The 20972-nt window shown below is 50.6% G+C and overlaps 1 protein-coding gene across 3 annotated transcripts in view; it reads right to left on the bottom strand.

Annotated features, from left to right (window-relative positions):
- Pax5 (paired box 5) overlaps nucleotides 1–17588 on the bottom strand; it is a 184965-nt gene extending 167377 nt beyond the window's left edge. Inside the window, exons 1-2 of one of the 3 annotated variants that reach the window (XM_021232295.2) lie at nucleotides 17105–17588; nucleotides 4560–4725 (exon numbers count right to left, since the gene is read on the bottom strand). In XM_021232295.2, the coding sequence (XP_021087954.1) occupies nucleotides 4560–4725; nucleotides 17105–17150 (212 nt within the window). In that variant the 5' untranslated portion in view covers nucleotides 17151–17588. Of the gene's footprint in view, nucleotides 1–4559; nucleotides 4726–10387; nucleotides 11591–17104 lie in introns of those variants that run through there. The other 2 variants (XM_005078758.3, XM_021232297.2) reach the window with 2 other exon arrangements.
- Nucleotides 17589–20972: the final 3384 nt, after the last annotated feature.

The raw sequence follows: 20972 nt of genomic DNA, 5'->3' as shown, positions 1-20972 counted from the left end.
AATCCCAAGCAGTCAGAAAAACCAACCATGATTCTCGACAGCTCATCCAGAGACCTCCCCTGAGGTAAATGGCTGTTTCTCAGGACATCTCCACGCTATAAGCTTTTCCTCATTAACACAAATAAGGTGTCGGGGTTTTACAGCAAAACCAAGACCAGAGAGAAGAGTGGCACGGAAGATCTTTCCGGGGAGGAGAAAAAAGACCTGGTTCTTTCTGAATTCTAGCCATCACTGGATGTCTGTCTCAGTGTTCACTGAGGAATTCCTGATCCCCTCTTCCAAAGAAGATCATCCTGAGGTTTAAAATTTTTTAAACCAAAGACATTTTAGAAATTATAAGTTTTAAACCAAGAATATTTGTAAGAAGTAAGGAATGCACTGGGCATGGCGGCACATATCTGCAAGCCTAGTAGTTGGCAGGTGGAGGCAGCAGGATAAGGAATTTCAAGTAGACTTGGCTACTTACAGGGGGTGGGGAGAGGAGGAGGAGGAGGAGGAAGAGCAAGAAAGGGAAGAGGAGAGGAGGAGGAGGACTAAGGGAGGAAGAGAGGAGAAGGAAGGGAATAAGAAGAATCTATTGGCTGGATGGAGGCATGACCCAGAAGCAATGATGGAGAGTTTACAGTGTTGCTAAAACTCTCAGCTTGGTTAAGGCTGTTTAGGGCCATGTAAATGAATATTCTAGAAGAGAATAAGTAGTTCTATTTTTCATTAAGAAGAGTGAGTCATTTACAAATTTAAAGCACAAAACAAAATCCAACCTATCTTCCCTTTTTATAAAATTGTTGGAAGCAATTTTCTAAAAATAAATATTTTCTATCACAAAAGGGTTCAATAGATAGCCACAAATTTTTTATAGAAAGTAGAAAGGCACTTAAACTCTAGGACACAGCAACCTGAAGACTCTACAGTTCTATCAACTTCTCAAGAGAAAACCAGTGATGTTTTAAACTTATTTATTTTTATTTTAGTAGCACTGGTGTTTTTTAAGACTGTATGTCTGTGTGAAGGTGTTGGATCCTCTGGAACTGGAGTTACAGACAGGTGTGAGCTGCCATGTCAGAGCTGGGAATTGAACCTGGGTCCTCACTGCTGAGCCATCTCTCCAGCCCAGACAAAGCTGATTATTTACTATCATATAACAACTCATTATTCTGGTACAACATTCTAGAGTTTATGTAGTTCTTCAAATTACCCTGATCCTCATACATCTTGTAAAGTCAACAGGATTTTATAGAAGAGAAAAGAAACCATGGGAGGACTAGGGGGCTTGCCCAACTCCTCTGGTTACAGAGGCAACCCAGATTTCAAACTAGACTTTGAATCCAGAGCTCTTCTCACTCTATGAGTTTCTGCTTTGATTATAACATTTTTAGTATTAGTAGTGCCATTCTTACAATTGCAGAGAGCAAGGTATTTCCTCAGACATCACTCATTCCATAAACCAATAGTCACTGGGTCCTCTTAGGGCAAGGATGGCCTCGAGACAGGGCTTATAGATAAGTAGACCACACTGTGTTCTCAAAATACATAAATCTAATGGAACTACAGTGACCATGCAGAAACTCGTCAGGAAGCTCCTGCTTACATGGCTGGTATGTGGCAGCTCAGGGCTCCCTGCCCATCCTGCTTGAGCAGTGCCAACTGTGGAATTCTGCAGTCTCGACACTCGAGGTCTCTGTCTCGCCTTTGACTGACAGATGGGCCAGGCTCTTAGAAGGCAACGCAGACACTCCCGAAAGCCCAACTCAAGACTGTGTCAAGTGAGGATTCAGACTTAATAACCATCCTTTCATCTCAGCACAACAGCCGTGCAGCCCTTTGGCTTACAGACAAAAGACAAACGGCAGCCACCAGCCCCGTGCCCCTCAGTGCAAAGAGTGCAAAGAGCTTTAGGTTGGGAGTCAAGAGGTGCCATGCCTGTAGTGGCTCTGACACCCACGGGCTGTGTGATCCTGACCAACTCAGCCTTCCTAGGCTCGGCTACCCCATTTCTGTAATAGGAGAGGATATTTGCCATGGTTCCTTTGCAGAGCTGTTGGGATAACAGGGATGCAGGATGACCATGAAAAGACTTTGCAACAACAACAAAAAAAATTAAAGGGAATTTGCATCAAATAGAGTGCATGGTTGGGGATTAAAATCCCCACTGTTTAATTTTCATCATGTGAGGTGCCATCAAATTTCAAATGACCTGGCATTCCCAATGAGAGGAGACAAAAGCCCAGCTCTGCGATCCGACTTGGCCTTCGTATGATGCCCAGTTCCTCTACAGTCTTGAGTTCTCTAGACTGGATGTCCACACTCCTGTAGCCCACATACCCTCTTGGAGGGACACGGATCCCTGCCTGCTCCCAGGGACTTTGCCTGCCTTGCTACAAAGCCTTTGAAACCCACAGCCACCACACACCGAGCATTCTATAATCCGTCACCCGGTGAGCACCTATCAAACTCTTCTAGGGGGTGGGGGCAATCTGTGGTTCAAACAGGCCGAGTTCAGAAATTCCCAGTCACACTGTTTTAGGGCTGAACTTGTTTCTTAAAAGGCAGTTCTAATTAGAGTGACATTTTGTCCACTGTGGTTCTTAGTTATGAAAATAATGAGCTATGAAATTCCAATTTATTGTTGACAACTTAAACGGCCAGGCACCGGAGCGGCGCGTTACTTCCGAGTGCCACTCTGCCCAGTGACAAATCTATTCTGGTCCAGGAGAGTCTGCTGGCCTGACTTTAGAAGGGTTCCTGTCCACCTCAGTCTTCACAGGAGAGGTAAAGCGTTCTGGGGCTCTAGAACATGAGACCCAGTCATTTGGATGTCTGAGAAAGGCTCTTGGTATCTTGAAATTTCCAAACAGCAAACAAAATGTCAGCTGAGCCAAGATGTCTCAGTAAAAACAAAGGAAGGGCCTCCCCTGTCTCTCCCTGTCCTCTGCTACAAAGAAGCATCGCATGAAGGCGGTAGAGACCATTCAGCTCCAAAAGTGAGCCTGGTGACTGAAGCAACTTCCTCTCTCCCTCTTTCCTCGTACATTTTCTATTCTGTCTTTGGAAAAAACACATTCTTTTTTCCCTTTGTCTTCTCTCTTCGCTCTGTGTCCCTGAATGCTACTTGCTTCTGTTGCACTGACTCCCAGCTTTCCCTAAACCACCAACCTAACATGGCCATCAGGCTGATTTCCTGTGCTCCTTCCTGAACTCCGGCTGGAACTCATTTGAGGACTGAGTGTTAAGCAGAAGTGGATTGAGCCCTTGTCCTCCACGTCTGAGGTGACCCATGCTGGGCAGGAAGATGAAGAATAAGCTCAGGGATAGGTGGCCCTAACAGAACTGCCAGATTCTTGCCCCTGAGATGTCTTCCTTTGGTGTTAATCAAGGTCCTCTATATTATTTATTATTCAACACTGTTGGGAGAAATTTTAAACCCCAGAAGATGGAACAAGAAGAGCAGAGAGCCATGATGCCACTGAGAAAACTTCAAAAATACTTCAAAATGTTAAACCATAATGCAAGCTACAGAACAAAGATGAGGACCACTGACCCCAAGGAGAGAGCTAGGAAGAAAGCCCTGAAGAGATAAACCTGAGAATGTTCCTGTCTGCCAGGAAAGACCTAGAACAATGTCACGTGCCTAGGACATAAAAACAAACAAAAACTGTCAATCATTTTGGGGTTATGGAGAAAGACAGGATTCCAGAGTCATTTAGGACCTAGTCCAGCCCAAGTGCTGACTTGGTTGGACATTCCTACGCCAGTCAGTTAGCCCTAGAAGGGTTTATTCCCTCATCTTAAAACCTCCCCTGGATCGTGCTGAGGCTGGTGAAAAAATAAACGTGAGGCTAACGGCCTGCACAGTCCTTTGAGAGGATTGTCATTGTAAGTATTTTGCTTGCAGCAAATTGCTGGGTCAAGTGGCAACTTTCAAATGTCAGATTTGAGACTTAGTGTTTGTTGCTGTTTTGTTTTCCTCCTTCTAATTTAATGTATACTTAGGATGCCTGTCACTACAAAAGAAACAAAACACACAGAAGAAAACCACTACAGCTCTTAAATATCAGTGCTATTTGAAAACATTTAAAAGAAAACACTAAGGCCTGCCGATATAGCTCAATGATAGGCAATCACTTAACACATACATCACCCTGCACCAAGAAGAAAAAGAAAAATAAGAAGAAAAAGAAACGATCAACTCTGGATGTATTCAATAACCTATGGGTCCATCCCCACCCACCCCCAGCCATTCCCTTGACCTCAAGCTCACCTAAGAGGTTTGAGGAAAATTCCCAATAACCTCTGGCATTTGGGTTCTAGAAAATAATTCACCAGACTTTTGAGAAACGTGTTGTTCCTCCTGACAGAGTCACCCTACTTCATGTGTCACTGAAAACATGGGGTTCACGGCTACTTTGAATAGGATGATCTCAAAAGACTGCAAACTCTCAAGTGTGCGAAGCAAAATGCTGCCGTAGTCTCGCTGGAGACACTGGCACCTTGAGCAGCTGGGGCTGTCTTTTAGATCTTTCTGTAAGACATTGAGGGAAGCCTGGAGCTGGTGCCTTTACCTGCCAAGAATTTTGCTGACACAACCATGGCTGACCCGAAGCTGCCTGGAGATGTCGCAGGGCCTGACACCTTGATGGGCAAGTTCCACTATCCTTTGGCGGACTACATCTGGGAGTGGCCGTCCATTCACAAAAACCCCCCCAAGCTGATTCACTCCTCCATGTCCTGAAACAGACGAGAAACAAAAGGCAAGGGGAAGGGTGGTTAGAACCAGTCACAGTAGAAGGGCCCTTGTGAGCACCCAGAGCCCCTCTGATCACAAATGGCTGGCAGGCTACATGTCTTGCACCTGGAGTCCAATCCTGCAGATGACATGAGGACCCTGGATTGCTTTTTAACACCGGTCTCAGCTTTTGCCCATCTGCAGGCAGTCAGCTGAGCCGCTGCTCGCTCCCCATGCTGTGTTTCTTTTGGTTACTAGCATTTTCCTCTTCATTTGGGGGAATTGGTAAGGGAATGTGTAAAAGAAATCTATGTAAAAGGAGCACAATTTACTATACAATGCTGAATTTGAGGAAGATTCTGGGGAGAAAAGTATGTCTTAAAATAATCAAATTTAAAGAGGGAAAAATAGTGGAACTCATTTTCTTTTAACAAATGTCTTCAAAAGTGAAACGGGCTGTTCTAATATCTACATCTCAAGGGGGAAAGTGTTTTTAAATCAGCAATCTAATTGAAGAACTAAAGACTTTCTTTTTAATGACCAGTATTTTCAGATCACTGAGACAAAACCTAACCACTGCCTTAATTTAAAAATAAAAAAAAAGTAAAGTCTTCTTTTAAAACGGTGAGGTTGACATGCAGGCCCATTATACCCTCTCAGAGCACACAAAAGAAACGGGTCACAGGCTCTTCTGCACACAACACACTCCACTGAATCAGGATTTGCTAGAAAGGTGTGCCCCTAGAATTTTGGGCATGTTCTGCAGTCCGTAAGCAGGTTTAAGTTGGTTAGGAGGAAATAATAAAGCTCCTGAGTCCCAGATTTTTACCAGTGCCATGGGATGTATTTTAAGTGAAAGGAGTCAGAGAAAGTGCCTCTTCTGCTCTGATGTTTCCTACTGGTAATCAAGGTCCGGGTGAAGGGAAACCGGGCCTGAGCAAACTGAAGACCCAGGCCAGTTAACAGACTGATACAGTGTAGCAACATCATTGGCCCTGAATCTGTGAAGCAGTCTAACTGGCATTGCTGAGGACTATAGCTAAAGCCAAATATAAGAATGTACTGGTGCTGCTGACAGATCAGAGGTCAAGGAGTGGAACAGACTGGACTCCAGAAGGGAAGTCAGGTCACACATATATCCGCTCTCCAACTTTAAAACAGAAAACAGCTCGGCCACCACCAACCCATCCAAGTCCAAGACTTATCTACAACCAGGCCTCAATCTGAAATTGAGGGATAAAACACTCCTAAAATAGCATTTATCTTTAACAGTGTCTAACAAATTCACAAATTATTTCCCCAAATCTCCAGGTTCAGGCTATTTCCAAGAAAATGACTTTTTTTAGGTAATTACTTAATTCCAAACTAGGCTGAATTTTCCTCTGATTTTTAAAACATGCCTTTAAGGAAGTTGATTGTTCTGAAATATTTCACACAGAAGAAAAAAATGAAAAGACAGAAATTTTTCCTGAACAGGGTTTTACAGCTAGGAATATAATTGTATAGTTTACCTAAAACAAAAAGATTACAGCAACCCTGATCAAGAGCTTTGTTTTGTGACAGAGACCATCTGAGAGAGAGAGAGAGAGAGAGAGAGAGAGAGAGAGAGAGAGAGAGAGAGAGAGAGAGAGAGAGCTGAGCCAATTTTTTTCCAAAACAGGCTGGATTTAAGTAATACCCAAAATTGGTGTGTGCTCATTGGGAGGTCAAAGGTCAGGAAAAGGCAACTAAAAGACCCAGCACACTTTTGATATGATCTAAAGGTCCAGACATTGCAGTCAATCATCTGCAATTGTTTGTTATACCACTAACAATTGAGACTTCCTGTCTAAAACACGGTAGCAACCTTCAGAGGAAGTCACTGCCAAGAGCAGTTTTGCAGTGAATTTGTGGGTTTGTACCATAGGGATAAAAATACCAATTGTCTCCTAGAGTCAGGACTCCCTAAATCACAGCAGATCCCCCAAACTACCTCCCTTTGACCACATGGCTGAGATACTAAGGAATTTGCAGCATTCAAGGCAAGTGTCCACAGCTGACACAAACTTGACAGGGTGACTCTTACTTTTCTTAACTTTCTGGACAGGCCCACAGACCCTCTTGGTCCTCTTGCCTCCTTCATGAGTCTGCCCAACAGAGCACTTTATGACAGGCCTCAGGAAAGGCACTGATCTGGGCTGGTAAGCAGGGGAGTCCAAAGTCTGAGGGAGGGAGAGGAAGAACAAGGGAAAGAGAGGCGGGCGCAAAGGATGTAGACACTGTAGAGTCTGTCTCTCTACTCTGTACCATAGAGAGGAGGGGAGGGGTGAGACAATGGGCAAAGAAGGGAAGGCTAGAGAGGACACAAAGTCATAGCAGCCAGAGGGAGGAGGGAGGAAAAGGAAGTCTAAATAGACTAACAAATGGAAGGGATTCCAGAAGACAGAGCTCTATGGGTGGGAATCTGGGTCCTCTCCCTCCCGCTCAGATCTCGCTCCATCTCCTTGAAGATTCAAGTCCCAAGTTCAACTGTGGATTCCGGCTAGGTGAGGGCTCGTCTGCCGGGAGGGCACTGGGCTAAGATATGAACTCAGCTACCATCCCTAAGGGGAGCAGAATTTAGAGACTGGCACAGAAGCGATGCAAACAAATTAGTAAAAACTGGGGAACAAACACACAGATACAGCCCCACCTGGAAGGGCAGGGTTTGAAGGCTGATAGAACCATGGAATTGTGGGTGATCCTAAGACCTTTGTGCCTCTGCTCTGGAAGGAACTGGATTCCTCAGATGGCCCTTAGACCATGTTAAGGACATATTGCCCACATAGGGCACTGCCCACACCCCCCAAAACCATGGCTAGGCACAAATAATTAGAAAGGAGCTATCTGCTGTTGCTGAAGACTGCACTACAAGAGCCCGGATCATTGGAATTCTTCCTAAAAGCTGGAGCCGAAGGGAGGGCACACATAGACATGTGGACAGGGCCACAGGAAGGGCACACATAGACATGTGGACAGGGCCACAGGAAGGGCACACATAGACATGTGGACAGGGCCACAGAGAATGGGGCACCAGGTGCTGCTTCACATCACAGCCATGCAGTGAGTACAGGCATAGTTGAATGACACAGAAGTAGAGCCTTGCATATGTGTACATGCCAACAGTCCCGCTGACCTCTCTGGAATCCAGTCCTTCTCTTTTCCCCATTCCTTTAATTCTCCAAAGCCTAAAGTTATGCCTCTATTCCCAAGAACCAGCTGCAGCCGATTTCTGACAGTCCTTTTACTTCTCCAGCCTCAGTATCATGTTCTGTAAAGTGGAGGTAACTGAAGGTTTGGGTCACACTCGAGTGTGCCATCGGCCACAAAAAGTACTTTGTAACTAACTGGTAAAATGCTTGGGGGAAGGAAACATCTGAGGGAATGTCATTGTGCCAGTGTGCTTAAGGAAACCGGAGTAGCATGTGGGGTACCACTGAACTCAGAAGTCCACGATGCAGCAGTGCCTGTCCCGGCCAACAGAAGCTGTCCTGTGCAAAACTGGTTGGGGTGGGCTGGGGGGAAGAATGGAGGTAACAAGGAAAAACTGACCAGAGCCAGAAATAAAGATGAAGTGAAGGGCACTACTACACCAGCCCCCTAACAGAAGCTATTTTCTCTGCCCCCATCACCAGCAAATTGGGACCCAGAGACAGACTACATTGTGCAAACAAACGGCTTTGGGCACAAGAACTAAAGGTCTTTCCAAAGAAGCCAAGGGCTTCCACTAGCTCTGGAAGCTAGGCTGGCCCAGCCCCCTCTGTGCTGCCAGGGAGATGGAGAATGGGAGGAGGGAGCACTTCCCGAGGAGGGGGCAGATTGAAGGCCCGGCAGGAAGGCTTAGACATTAGCAGTTGGTTAACCTAAACCTGGAAGGAGCTGCTTCTCCACACGGATGCACACCGGAAGACTACCAAGTCTGATGCTGTCTCCCTAAGGGCTTGGACATGACCTCTGGGCAGCAGAACTCTGGACAGCGAGAGACAGTGTGGGCCTTTGGATTTATGCCAGTAAGGAACGAGGCTCGGGAGCCAACCCTACCCATCGTGTCTCCCAGTTGCTTCTTGGCTGAGCCAAGCTGGCCCCCTCTCAGAGCGTTGCCCCCAACTCGTTTATTTATAGGTTTGCTCTGAGGAAGAGCAGAGAGGCTCCAGAGCCAGTTTGTGTAGGAAAATGATATGGAAGACGTTGGAGCCGTGGTAGACTGGAAATTGCTCAAACCCAGTCTCCAAATGGAGAGGAATCGTTGGAACTATGACCAGAGCAAGCCGCTTCTCTATGCGAAATCCTGTTGCCGCTTGGGAGGATTACCTCCGACTGGGATATTGACACAAAGAGAAGCTACCTTCCCCTGCCTCCAGGCCACTGGGCCCTTCCTGGAAGACACGAAGATTCTTGTCCCAGCTTGCCTTCTCTCTAGCCGGGTCTCTGCTGCCTTTGTTAAATAGGGGACCCACGGCTAGAGTAGCGGGGTCCCGGCTGGTTGAGGTTAAGTGAGCTTGGAGTCCGCTGCTAGCCACGGAGTTACTCCGCGATTTGCAGTCCACGGAGACCCGAGCTGGGCACCCGAGTGCAGTCTGCCAAAGCCTGACGCCTTCCCCTGGCCGATTCTACAGTCAACAGAAGGGAAACGCGATTCGTTCCACTTGGAATTTCCTTGAAATCTCCGAATCTAATCCAGAGTTAACTCACCGTGAGAAGAGCGCTCATCTCACAGGAGGCTGTGTTAATGGGTGAACTGGCAGAAACCCTGCGGGTCAGGCAGCAGGGCCCTGCCGGTGCCCGAAATGACCCTGCCGGTCTCTTACACCGCACAGGCTTTTAGAAGGCAGGCTCGCCTGCCTATAACTAATTAGTTCTCTCTCTCTCTCTCTCTCTCTCTCTCTCTCTCTCTCTCTCTCTCTCTCTCTCTCTCTCTCTCTCTCTCTCTCTCTCTCTCTCTCTTCCTTTCTTTCTCTCCTCCCTTTCTTTCTAGGAGAGAATCCATCTCAAGGCAGCAGTCACCCTACAGAGAACGACTCAATGGTGTCTTTAGAGGTCTCAGTCTGTACTGGCCGACGTCTAAAATGAAGTGTAGCTTAGGGACACGGACTTCGTTGATTTTTTTAAATCCCTTCTCCTCGACCCCAGGACACGTTTGGAACCCTAGACCAGGTGCACTTTCTTAACTCTCGCTTCTTTTATTCACATATACAGGGACTGATCGGGACCCCACTTTTCATTCTAAGCGTCAATCTTGGTCAGTCCCATGGCTGAAAAGGGCGCCAACAGAGTTGGGGTGTTGGGCACAGTCTGAGACTCTCGTTGACCCCTGTTAGAACTTCCTGCCTTTCAATTGGCCCACTTCCGAGCCTTCTATGAGTATGAACCAGGGTTCTGAGAATTAGCTGCTGGAGATCCAGAAAGGCTGCAGCTCGATGCCTACAATACCTTGTTGCTGGAGGCGGGATTTACAGACCAGGCGCTTTGGCCTTGGCGGCCAAACGCGCTCCGCGCCCTCAGTCTGAAAGCCTTGCACTTTGCAAAGTTATCTACGCAGCTACAGAGATCCCGAGCCTTCCAGAACTTATTACCTGCCCCGCAGTCCAGCACCCCCAACCCGACCCCGGTCGGAGAGTGAGAGAAGCGAGCTCGCCGCCTACTTACTATGCATGGATGCAAACGGGTCGTGCTTACAGTGTATTTCCATCGGGGCGCTCCAGACTGCAGGTCGGCCCACGCCGCTGCCTCTCGGCGCCAAAGGGCTGCTCAGGGAGGCAGGCACTATGTGAGCTGTACTCAAAAAACACCTCTGCAGCGGTGCGGGAGTCCCTCTCCAAGCCTCCTGCGGAAGGTCGCGGAGAGCTGAGCCGAGAGGCGGGAAATGGTGCTCAGCCAGTTGGTCTGGGAGCGGGCGCCCAACTGCAGCTGGCTTCGCTCCCTGACGGGCTCAGACGGCGGCTCCCGGCCCACACCCTAGAAGCAGAGGCCCAGGAGCCCGCGGCGTCGAGGGCATAGCGCAGGGGCCCGCCTCCGGGACTGCTAGCGGCGCTCGGCGACGGAGCAGAAGCGTGCAAGAGGCCGCGAGCACACGGCCCTTCGTCTCACTCCGGGGCAGCGAGGCCCGCGGGCTGCCAGGCTGCTTCCGTCTCGCTGCTTCGAGCGACTGTCCACCCCTCGGCCTCCGCCAGAGCCTTCCTGTCTCCCGCTGCTCCTTGTCTCTGGGGCGGGACGAGCCCCTGCACCTCTCTCCTGCCGGCTCTCCGACGTCTCCGACGAAGTTGCGGAGAACTCCCTCTCCGGCCGCGCAGGGGCCGCGGCAGACGCGGAGATGCTGTAGCTGCTGAGGCTGGGCGCCCGGAGCGCCCCGGAACTGCAGCCCTCGAAGCCCGGGACGCGCCGCCTTCAAAGTTCCCGCGGGCCCCGAGGCTCCCGGCCCCTTCGCTCCCGGCCGTGCCTCACGCTGCCAACTCTTGGCTCCCCGCTGCCCGCTCTCGGGGATGCGGGTGGACTGTCCCCGGCTTGCCTCTTCCGGGACAGCCGCCGCGTCTGCCCAGCGGTGAGCGAGGGGCGCAGCAGAGGATGCGGGTCCCTGCCGCCGGGGCCGCCGGGGCCGCCAGGGCTGTCGGTGCTGAGATGAAACCCCTGCCGGCTCTAATGTCCGCGCTGCCGCCGCCGCCGCCGCCGGCGCTAGCCCTCCGCCTGCTCGGCGCGCACAGTGCGCCACCGCGCCGCCCCGGAGCCGCTTTCAGGACCCGCTGCGTGTGGACAGCGCCGCCCGGGGCTCAGCCTCCCTCCGGGCGGGGGCGGGGCGGGAGCTCACCTGCCAATCACGCCCCATCAAGCCAATCAGAACCGGGGCATCCGGCCCTAGCCCGAAATACTGCCCTATTGGCTAAGCAACTCACGGGCTCCGCCTGATTAGCCGGTACCTGGGCAATGGGAGAGAATGGGGGGCGGGGCCCAAGCGGCGGCGCCACGTTCATTGACAAACGCGTGGGGAGAAGGCCTAGTGGGTCGGGGACGGATAAGGCGGAGAGAGAGACAGGGCCCACGCCATGTCTGCAGAGCCCGGCTCTTGGTCCCACAGAGCCAACCCTTCTGCCTGCTGTTGGGATTCCGGGGTGCGCTCAGAGACTGAGGCAACCGGGACAGGGCACGAAGGGTGGGGATGGGAGAGAGAAGTCTCCAGAAATAGGAGTGGAGGTCGGGCAGAAAACACCTACAAACGTTGCAAGAAGACGTGCAACGCAATAGAGAGTCGGCTTTCAGTCTAGATGGCAGATTTACGCGTGTGTACCTGCCGCTTCAGACTCACTTTGCTGCTCTGTAAAATGGGTAGAATTTAGTGAAGGGAGACTTTGATGCTGGTTCCTTCCAATGGAAACGTTTCCTAAATTTATCAAGAATCTACTAAGCGACGGCCGTTTCCTAGGTAGCCTTCCTTCTCATTCTCCTATCCACACATGCCCCGGTGCTGCATTAATCAAACTCAGAGTTGGGGAAATACTGCTTTAACATTACCAGGAATTGTCGAGTCTCTAAAGCTTGGACCAGGTTGTCTCAAGCAACAGAGCCATAGGTCGCTTTTTGCAGCCTCAGTCCAGGGGCTGACAGGTCCCTTGGGAGCTGGTGATACTCTCAGCTCAACGCTTCTGTCAACAGCCGGTTTCCGCATCTAGTGCAAGGCCTCCTTTGAAGCGAAGGCACTCACTGCATCCAGAGCTAATGAGAGCACCCGAAGCCAGCGGCTGTGTTTACAAGAGCCTGGCAGTGTGGCACCAAGGGTTACAAACGCTGCAGTGCCCAGCGGCCAGGAAACTCTGACCTTCCCTCATCAGAGTTTCTGATTTTAAGACAAAAATGGACAGACTTCCAGAGGAATTCTCTTGATCCAGCAAAGTTCTTTAGCTAGCCCACACCTCAGTTTCTCGGGAGTGTAAGGCTCTCAGCTGCAAAGCAGCTTAACTTAAAAAAAAAAAAAAAGAAGTGTCTTCACCCAGGTAGCTATAGTTCTGTGAGCCCTCTAGAGTGCTAAGACCCAACTCAGCCCAGACAATGAGCTTCCCCTTGCCCCAGCAGTTGTGGGAGTAGACTAAACACTCACTCCTTTGAATAATAAGTCATTGTCCTCTGGTATTAGACATAAAGCCACCAGAACAAGAACACTGAGATGTCTGCTTCAGTCATAGCACAGAGGAAACAGAGCTCAGCTGGATTTTTGGAGGACCCTTGGGCCATTTTCTCTATTTACTTTCTGCCTGAATTTTCCCTCATTTTCATTCTTTTCTCCTTGTTCCATGTCTAACATCTCTATACTAGGTCAGGTCTTGGGTCCACTCTCTACAGCTGTCTTGGTCACAGCTGCTCAGGACAAGCAGACAAGTTTCCCCTGGCTGACACAATCCCTCCCCCCACTGGGGCACAGCTGCAGGAAAACGGCCTAGGCCAGTCTCTGGGGACTCAGAAGGTTGTGGTATACAAGGTGGTGGGGTGGTAGCTTTCTCTCTCCATTGTCCGGAACCCCTCCAAGTCCACATATTTGCCCCCCACATCCACCTCTGCCTTAGGGCAGGGAGGTCACAATAGGAAAATGGCTGTGGTGGCATAGGGGTCCATTGGCTTTTTCCTGTAGCTCCTGATGGATCTGATACCACAATAATTCAGTTCCAAGACAGTTAATTCCCTCTAGCAAATTCAAGAGTACAGGATGCACCCAAAAAGCAGTCAATGATAACTCAGGCCCCTTGAGCTTCCAAACCCAGATCTAGGATCTTAAAACTAACAGAATTCTGGAGCAATGTTTTTCCCATTTTACAGATGTGGAACCTGAGGGGTAAAAGACAGAATACAACTTGTCTGAGAAAGTCTGGGAAAGAAGGAAGGCTGGAGACTGGAAGGGGAGGTGGTGTCAAACCAAATAATTCACCTGGACATTGCCTGAGGAGCCAGTTGTCCCGTGTTGTTTGGACAGAATGCCCAGGGTACTCTGAGGGCAGGGGGAAACTGTAGATACCATTCCAGAAGGAACAGCCGGAACTCCCCCTTTCACACAGTCAGTGTTGCTCAGCTCTGGGTGCGTTCCCCTCTGTGAGACCCAGCCTAACCAACGAAGGAAGGTAGCCCCTCCCTACACTTAGTGATCCTAGGTCAGAGGAAATTTCCTTGTGAGTGGTTGTTCTTGTCGTTCCTGGAGTGCCTGAGCTCGGAGACCTTCAAATCCCCAAAGAAGTGAAGAGTCCTGATATGACCACCCAGTCCATCCTTACAAGCTGCCAAACAGTGGCCCAGAGAGGTTGGATAACCAGTCTGAGATCACACAGCTATTCCCTAACATAGATGTGCTTCCATGCCTCGCTCTTGCCTCCGTCTGCAGCCTGGGTCCAGGAAGGACTAGCAGAGCACTAATGGCAATGGCATAAACCTATAAACAGAACCACTATGGGGGAGGGCACAAAACAACTTATTTCCATTGAATCGCTTTGAAAAGTTTTGCCTGTTTGAAGAATGACAATTCTGAGAATGTTTCGGAACTTGGAACACCTTTGGAGAGGGGGTGTCTGTCTACCTCCCTCTGTACTTGGATGCTTTACACCACCCTCATCCCCACCCCCACTTCTTCTTGCCCAGCTCCCCAACACTCCCTCCAGTTTACAGAAGAGCCAAGCCTTTGGGATACTGGTGCTGCCATGGAGTTCTGGCCTGAGATTGACTCTTGCAGTTCAATTCCAGCCCATTTGCCTGTTCTTTCTTCCAATAAAGCAAGGTCTTTCAGTTGGGAAGGATCGGAGATGCCTGGCCACTGCCGTTCTTTTTAGCCTTTAGTTTGAAAAAGTATCAAAGAGGAAAAGCAACTGGTCTGTGATTGCACAGCAAATGGGGCATAGAGATGTCTGCCTAATTCCTGAACGTGGGTCAAGATTCTGCCCTCCTTGGCCTGGGTTATGATACAGGAATCACTGGGGAGGAGAGAATTAAACCAAGTCTTTCAAGGAGTGCACACCTCCTGTGCCGGGGCTGGTTACCCCCACCAGCCTGCCCTTGCAGGCTGGAGCACCAGGACAGTCTCTCTCCTAAGACTTATGATTCAGTAGTCCTTTCTCCTAAGACCTCAGCTTCTTGTGCCTGTTCCCTGTTCCCCAGAGTTTTGTGAGATGCTGTCCCGTGCACAGGAAGTGTTATTCTTTTTCCTGCTTCTAGACCTAGTCCTGTTTGATGAGCATGATAAGTTCCTGCCCTCTGGACCTCCTCTTTTCCAAGGAAGGGAGAAACTGCTTAAGTGGCTCCCTGCTGTGTGCTGCCCTTGCTTAATATTGGGCTTTCAGCTATAAAGACACCACAAACAAGGAAACTGAGTTTTGGAGAAGGAATGCTGCATGATTCTGAGGAAGGAAGGACAGTTTTGTGACCCACGAAAGGCCCAGAAGTTGAGGGCAGAAAGTAGACCAAGACAGCCTTTGAGTGCCTGGATAGACCCGCGGTCCTCACCCTCTCTCCCTTCCCTAGACTGGGTCTCAGGACTTGGAAGCAAAAGTGTGTTCTGACCTGAGCTGCTACGCCTTTCCAAGCAGGTGACTTTTGCCCTAACCCATCAGTAAGGGGCGTGGCTTTTAGGATTTGAAGCTGCAAACCCCTCTAGGATTCCCCACACACAAACCCCACCCAGGCTAATGGCACAGAAGAGTGAAATGCTTTATTGATTAAACGATTATTCAGGCGATTGAACTAATCAAAGAGCCCATCGACCGCCATGAATTACATTCCCGTAGTAGACAGCTTGTCGAGAGGGACAGCCCCTCAGACCCCTCGACTCTCATACATCCAACCCATTTCCAACAATAAACAGCCCAGGCACAGGCACCCTTGGGCATCCAGCCTCTTGAAGAAGGGAAGGTTGTCTGGGAATTAAGGATGGAAAGGGAGTGGAGATCCAGGTTTCTGCATGGGAGCTCATCACAGCAATCTCTTGTAGCCCCTGGCCTCACGCTCTTCTATCCTGGCTTTTCTGGACCCGTAGTTGTGCCACAAAGTCATCCTGGGTTGGGATCTAGGTTTCCTCCTCTCTGCTCTTTGACTTTTTATCAAAAGCTAGAGTAGAACTGGTGTCTCACAGGTGACCCAGGGTTGAGAGGAGTGGGTTTCTTGCCATCGTTCAGAGTACTCGTGTACACGTTGGCACAAAGGCCTAATAAGAAAAGGGGGTGTCAGGTTATGCCTTAGGATAGACAGAGGCCTTCTGCTCTGCCACATCTTCTCAGTTGTAAACATACTCTGCTACCCAGTGCCCCGGTCTCTGAGAGACACAAGGGCACTGTGCCAAGAAGACCTACGCACACACACAGTGACCCCAGCTAAATGACCAGGCTGGGCAGATATATACACCCACATGAGCTCTCCTCCATTGGAACAGCACCCATAAAACAAAACCTGAGCATACAGTGTGACACATAGACACATATAATGTCAGAGACTAGTCTAGGTGATTGGGGGGAGGGGTAAGTGTCAAAATGTCATCAGTAACAAACTGACTGTTCTCACCCACCAAAGCTGTGCCTGTCACAGGAGACCCTTGTATACATACAAAAGCTAAATTCAATAGTACCCCGAGGACGAAACAGTGCACAGTGCACAGTGGGGGCCTAGGGACCCTAAATTCACTTCACCTGTGATTCTCTCAATAAAATATGGCGTGGGCCTGGCAGCACATGGTTTGCGTACTGTAACCCTAGTAGGCCCCAGAGCCATGTCTGTGCCTGGAGACAAGCAGTTTCATGTGTACTGGCATGTACACATTGGACAGCTGTTGACATCCAAAAACAGAGGGGTCTTCCTTACTTCCAAAGTCTCTTGGGATATGAGAGGTGAACAGACCCTCAAAGCAATAGGTGTACAATGAGTGAGATGCTTATCAAAATTATATTATGAGATCTTTGCACAGACACTCGTTTTGGAGGTTTCAAAAGAACACACACACACACAAACACCAACTCATACACATACACTAACTAATACATCCAAGGCAAGGTAACAAGCTTGTTAAGACACAAGAAGGCACACAAACTCAAACAAAACACTTACTTAGGAGCATACAAACTCATTCCTGCTCGTGAGCACATTGAGCCTCTTAGGCAAACACAGAGACCCAAACTTGCTCACCTCCAGATTGACACCAAACGAGCAACAAGCAGAAACAAACAAAAACCAAATAAAACAGGTCTCCTTGAAGACACCTGGACTAGTGAAAGCCCTACAAATACACGTTGACCGACAGGCCTTTCCCTGAGGAAACTCCGCATACCCCCTCTCCGTTATTTGGGCACTAGCGGCCAGGGAAATGTGTCCCAGAGTTAACATAAATGATACCCCGTTTCGCGGTGGTCCTACCTGTCCTGATGGTCCGAGGAGTCGGGTAATTTTTCTCTAAATCCATTTTGATATTTCAAGACTTGATGAAATGGACAAGGGGGAGGGGGTTCCACTTTTTTGTGCCCTTTTTTCTTTTTCTTTTTTTTTTTTTTTTTTTTTTTTTTTTTTTTGGTGCCGGGCCGCTCACAAGTCGGAATAATTCAAGCCTTCCGCTCCCCCGCCGAGCTGGGGTAGCTGATCACTGAGCTGAAACTAAACGTTTTAGGTGGAAAAAAAGCGTCCGAAGGCACCGTGAAATGATTAAGGAACTAAAGAGCTTCTCGCCATGTGAGATCATGTCCTGTTCTCGCCAACATCACAAGATGTCCCCAGACACGCCGCGCCCCCGTCGCACCGCCCCGCACCGCGGGCCAGGAGCCGGGAAAGGGTGTCGACTTTGCGGCCTGCCCAGCGTGCCAGACGGGGCGGACCGGGCCGGGCCGAAGGCGTGCGAGAGGCCCGGAGAGCAGCAGTGCCGCCTCGGTGCCGCCTCGGACTTTTATAGGGGACTGGGGGGGAGGGAAGGAAGAATGATTCAGACTGAGTCCCGCGTTAGTCGCGCGTAGGGGAAGGAGCAGACTGAGGCTGAACCGGAGCCACCAGGTCGCACCTGCTTCCAAACCTGCGTCTGGGGGCCGCGGCCCTGTGCGCTCTCTCTACATGCAAACCTTGTTTTGTGGATGCCAGTAGGCCCGATTTTTTTATTTTAAAGAAAGAACAATTCTGCCAAGCAGGTGATTTTGAACCCTGTGCTAGCAACAACTGAGGACGTTCCAGCATCCTCGGATTCACCCCTAGGGCGGCGCCCGCCCTCGAGGTTCCCAACTACCCCACCCCACCCCAACCCGTTCGCAACCTCCATAGGTCTGCTGGGCTCTGCTTCTCGGGCAATTTCAGATCCCTACACTCCCCAGGTTCCGCTCAGTCAGCAGCTCCCAGATCTCCTCTCCAGAGCACGTCCCTTTCTGCCCAGAGCACAGAGGTTCAACAGAAAGGCTGCTGATAAAACCCGGACCTGTTTTGGAGCACCCGGGCCAAACAGAACCATCTCAGTAGGTTCCAAAACAAGCGAAAATTCTGGGCGCCTTACCCAGGCCCCTAAATGAAATCCCACTGCCCTCAGGCCAGGAGACCTTGTGGCATCCCCTGAGTCCCCAGACTTGATTCCAGAGGTGAAATCAGAAGCGGAGGGACTAGGCAGAGGTGTGGCTCATCTAAGCCCGCTCCCTGCAGCCCAAGCTCAAACCACCCCTATTCTGTCCCCTCCCCAGCCTGGAATCTATCTGAGCTGCTCGCTTGGCCACTGGAAGCCTATGGAGCCCCGCCGGCGGGGTAGTCGCAGGAGAAGGTTCTCCAGGGCGGGGGGAGCACTCCTGGCCCACCGGACAATGGCAGTTTCAGAAAGTGAATCGTCCTCAGAGAGTGTTTGTTTGATTTTTTTAAGGGGTGGTCACGAGGCTGGGCTGCAACCTAGGGGGGGAAGAGCCTAGAGTTCGAGGATGGGGGGGAGGGGGTTAGGGGGAACCGGACATCACGAATCCATTGAGCAGATTTCGCCACAATCGGAAACGTGGCAGTGGATTCCCGGGCGGCCCTCACACCAAGTGATCTGCTCAGTCCCCCGTGCCACCTCCTCCCTGCAGCCTGTGGGTCCTGGTCCCTACTCCGCGGTTTGATTTTTGGAGCTTAAGACTCTCGTCCGTCTCCGGGCCTCCGCTCCCGCTTCCCGCCCTTCCGCCTCGCCGGTGCCGGGAGGCAGCTCTGGGGAGGAGCGGCCTTGCCAGCGCCTGGAGATCAAAAGCCCTTTCGGAATTGACAGTTCACCCTGGGCTGGGGCGGGAGTTGTAGGCTTTTCTTTTCTTCCTATTTAGGGGTTTTGTTTTGTTGTTTGTTTCCTGTGAGTTTCCATTATCTATGAATCTTTTGTTTCTTGCGTTTTGCTTGTTGTTTCTTTTTTCTCTTTGTGGAACTGATTTTTGCAGGTTTAGCTCCGGGGTGGGTATTGTTATCTGTCTTGCCTGCTTTGATTTTGTGTGGGTTTTGGAGTTTGTCCTTGTAGACTGTCTCCTTGCCAGGTTTCTCCTCCGAGCAGTGCTTTGATAGGCTATGTATCTGTAAGTGCCTTGTGTGTGATGCGTTGGTAAATGTGTTTATTTTGTTTTATTCGATTTTGATTCTTTTTTATGAGCTATGATTTTGGATGAGGGTTTGGGGCTTGTTTTCCTGCGTTGGCTTTAGTATTTGTGAGACGATTTGATAAGTTTGGGGTGTATATTTTGATTTCGTGGGGGCTGTGGGATTAAGGGAGGGCACACCGACCACTATTTCGTTCTTGTTTATATCTAGCTAGGAACCAGCATTAGGCCAAACACCACGGAAGGGCGGGTTTGCCAGACTCCAAAAATAGCAGACCCTGGGCCAGACGAGGCGTTGCGCTCTGTGCGCCTCGGACCAGTGCGGAACAAACGTGCGTTCCCGAGGGGGCGCCCGTTGCAAACCACAACCTCGCTGGTCCTGCGGTGCTGGTGCTGGTATCGCAATTCAGAATTCCCTTCCGCGGTACCCAGGCCTAACCACGGTTCCTTTGCCCACTCGGCCAACTGTGGCTTGAGGTCTTCTTGCGACGAGTAGCGTGCTTTCAACTCCCTCAAACCCCCTGCCAGCAGCGTTGAGCGTACAGGCCGCTCCCCGCTGCGGAGCAGGTGACAAACTAAACCACTTCGGAGGATACGGAACTGATGCTGCGGACCCAGAGAGAGAACAAGGGCCTGAAAGCGAGGAGTTTAGGCGCAGAAAGGTGTCGGGGACCCTGAATGCAACCTACTTCCTCGCCTAAAACTCTAGAAACCTGTGTTCAGCTTTCGTCTCGGAGTGCCCGCACTGTTTACAACCGTAGGTCGGTGTATCCACTATTGAACACACGCGTGCACACAGACAGCGGGCTCCGCAGCAACGGCCTGCACGGTGGAGCCAGTGCTGGCATCGCCTGGAGAGGAAACCAAATCGTAATGACCGGAAATGTTCTAAGAACAGAATAAGGCTTTTTTTTCCCCCTAGCCATGTTGCTGCAACATATGCTGTGTTTTTTTAATGCTACACGAAGCAGTGATATGGAGACGGGGGTTAGGGGAGGAGGGGGGGCGGCGGCACTTAGAGGCAGAGAGTCGTGCTAGCTAGGCCGGCTAAGAAATGCGAGGAGAATCTATAGAGAAAGACAGAATGGCCAAGGCGAGGCTGGGGAGAGGCAGATTGAGGCCCAGGAAAGGGGCTGGTGCTGAGGCTCCCAGGACTCTGCGTGCTCCGGCAGTGTGTAGGAAAGAGAAAGCAGAAACCGAGAGCAGAGAGTGACAGGAAAAGAAGGGGTCGGCCGAGCGCGCGGTGAGCTCTCCCCCAGCCAGGAGGCTAGAGTCAAGGGAGGCGGAGGCGGACAAGGCATGGGGCCAAGTTCGAGCTCTTCCACTCAGCCCGGAAACACCAGGAGGAGAGACTGAGATTCGGTTCTGGCCCGGAGGTCTCCCTCCCCAGATCTTGGGGTGCTAGCGAGGGTTTGGGGCATTCTTGGCTGCCGCTGGGCCAGCCCTGAAGGTAGTCACCGGAACCCACTCTAGCCCTAGTCTTCCCTCTGGAGCTGGCGAGGATGGTGGATGGGAACAGCTGTGTAGGCAGGAGGCTAGGGAGAGGCCCCGCCCTAAAGTCCGGACCCCAGGTTAGCGAGACTCGGCGGCCTAAGCTGGGCTCGTAGGAGTCCCAGTCCGCGCAGCGCGCACGTGGTACTACACCTTCTACTGGCGGTGCCGGGAAAGCCCAGCCCCGCCCTGCGCCGTATGCCAGGCCCAGACTGTGGCAA

The sequence above is a fragment of the Mesocricetus auratus genome, unplaced genomic scaffold (genome assembly GCF_017639785.1).
Source record: "Mesocricetus auratus isolate SY011 unplaced genomic scaffold, BCM_Maur_2.0 Super-Scaffold_6730, whole genome shotgun sequence".
NCBI lineage: Eukaryota > Metazoa > Chordata > Mammalia > Rodentia > Cricetidae > Mesocricetus > Mesocricetus auratus.
Note: the sequence above shows the minus strand (reverse complement) of the source record. Positions and strands in the feature narration are given on the sequence as shown.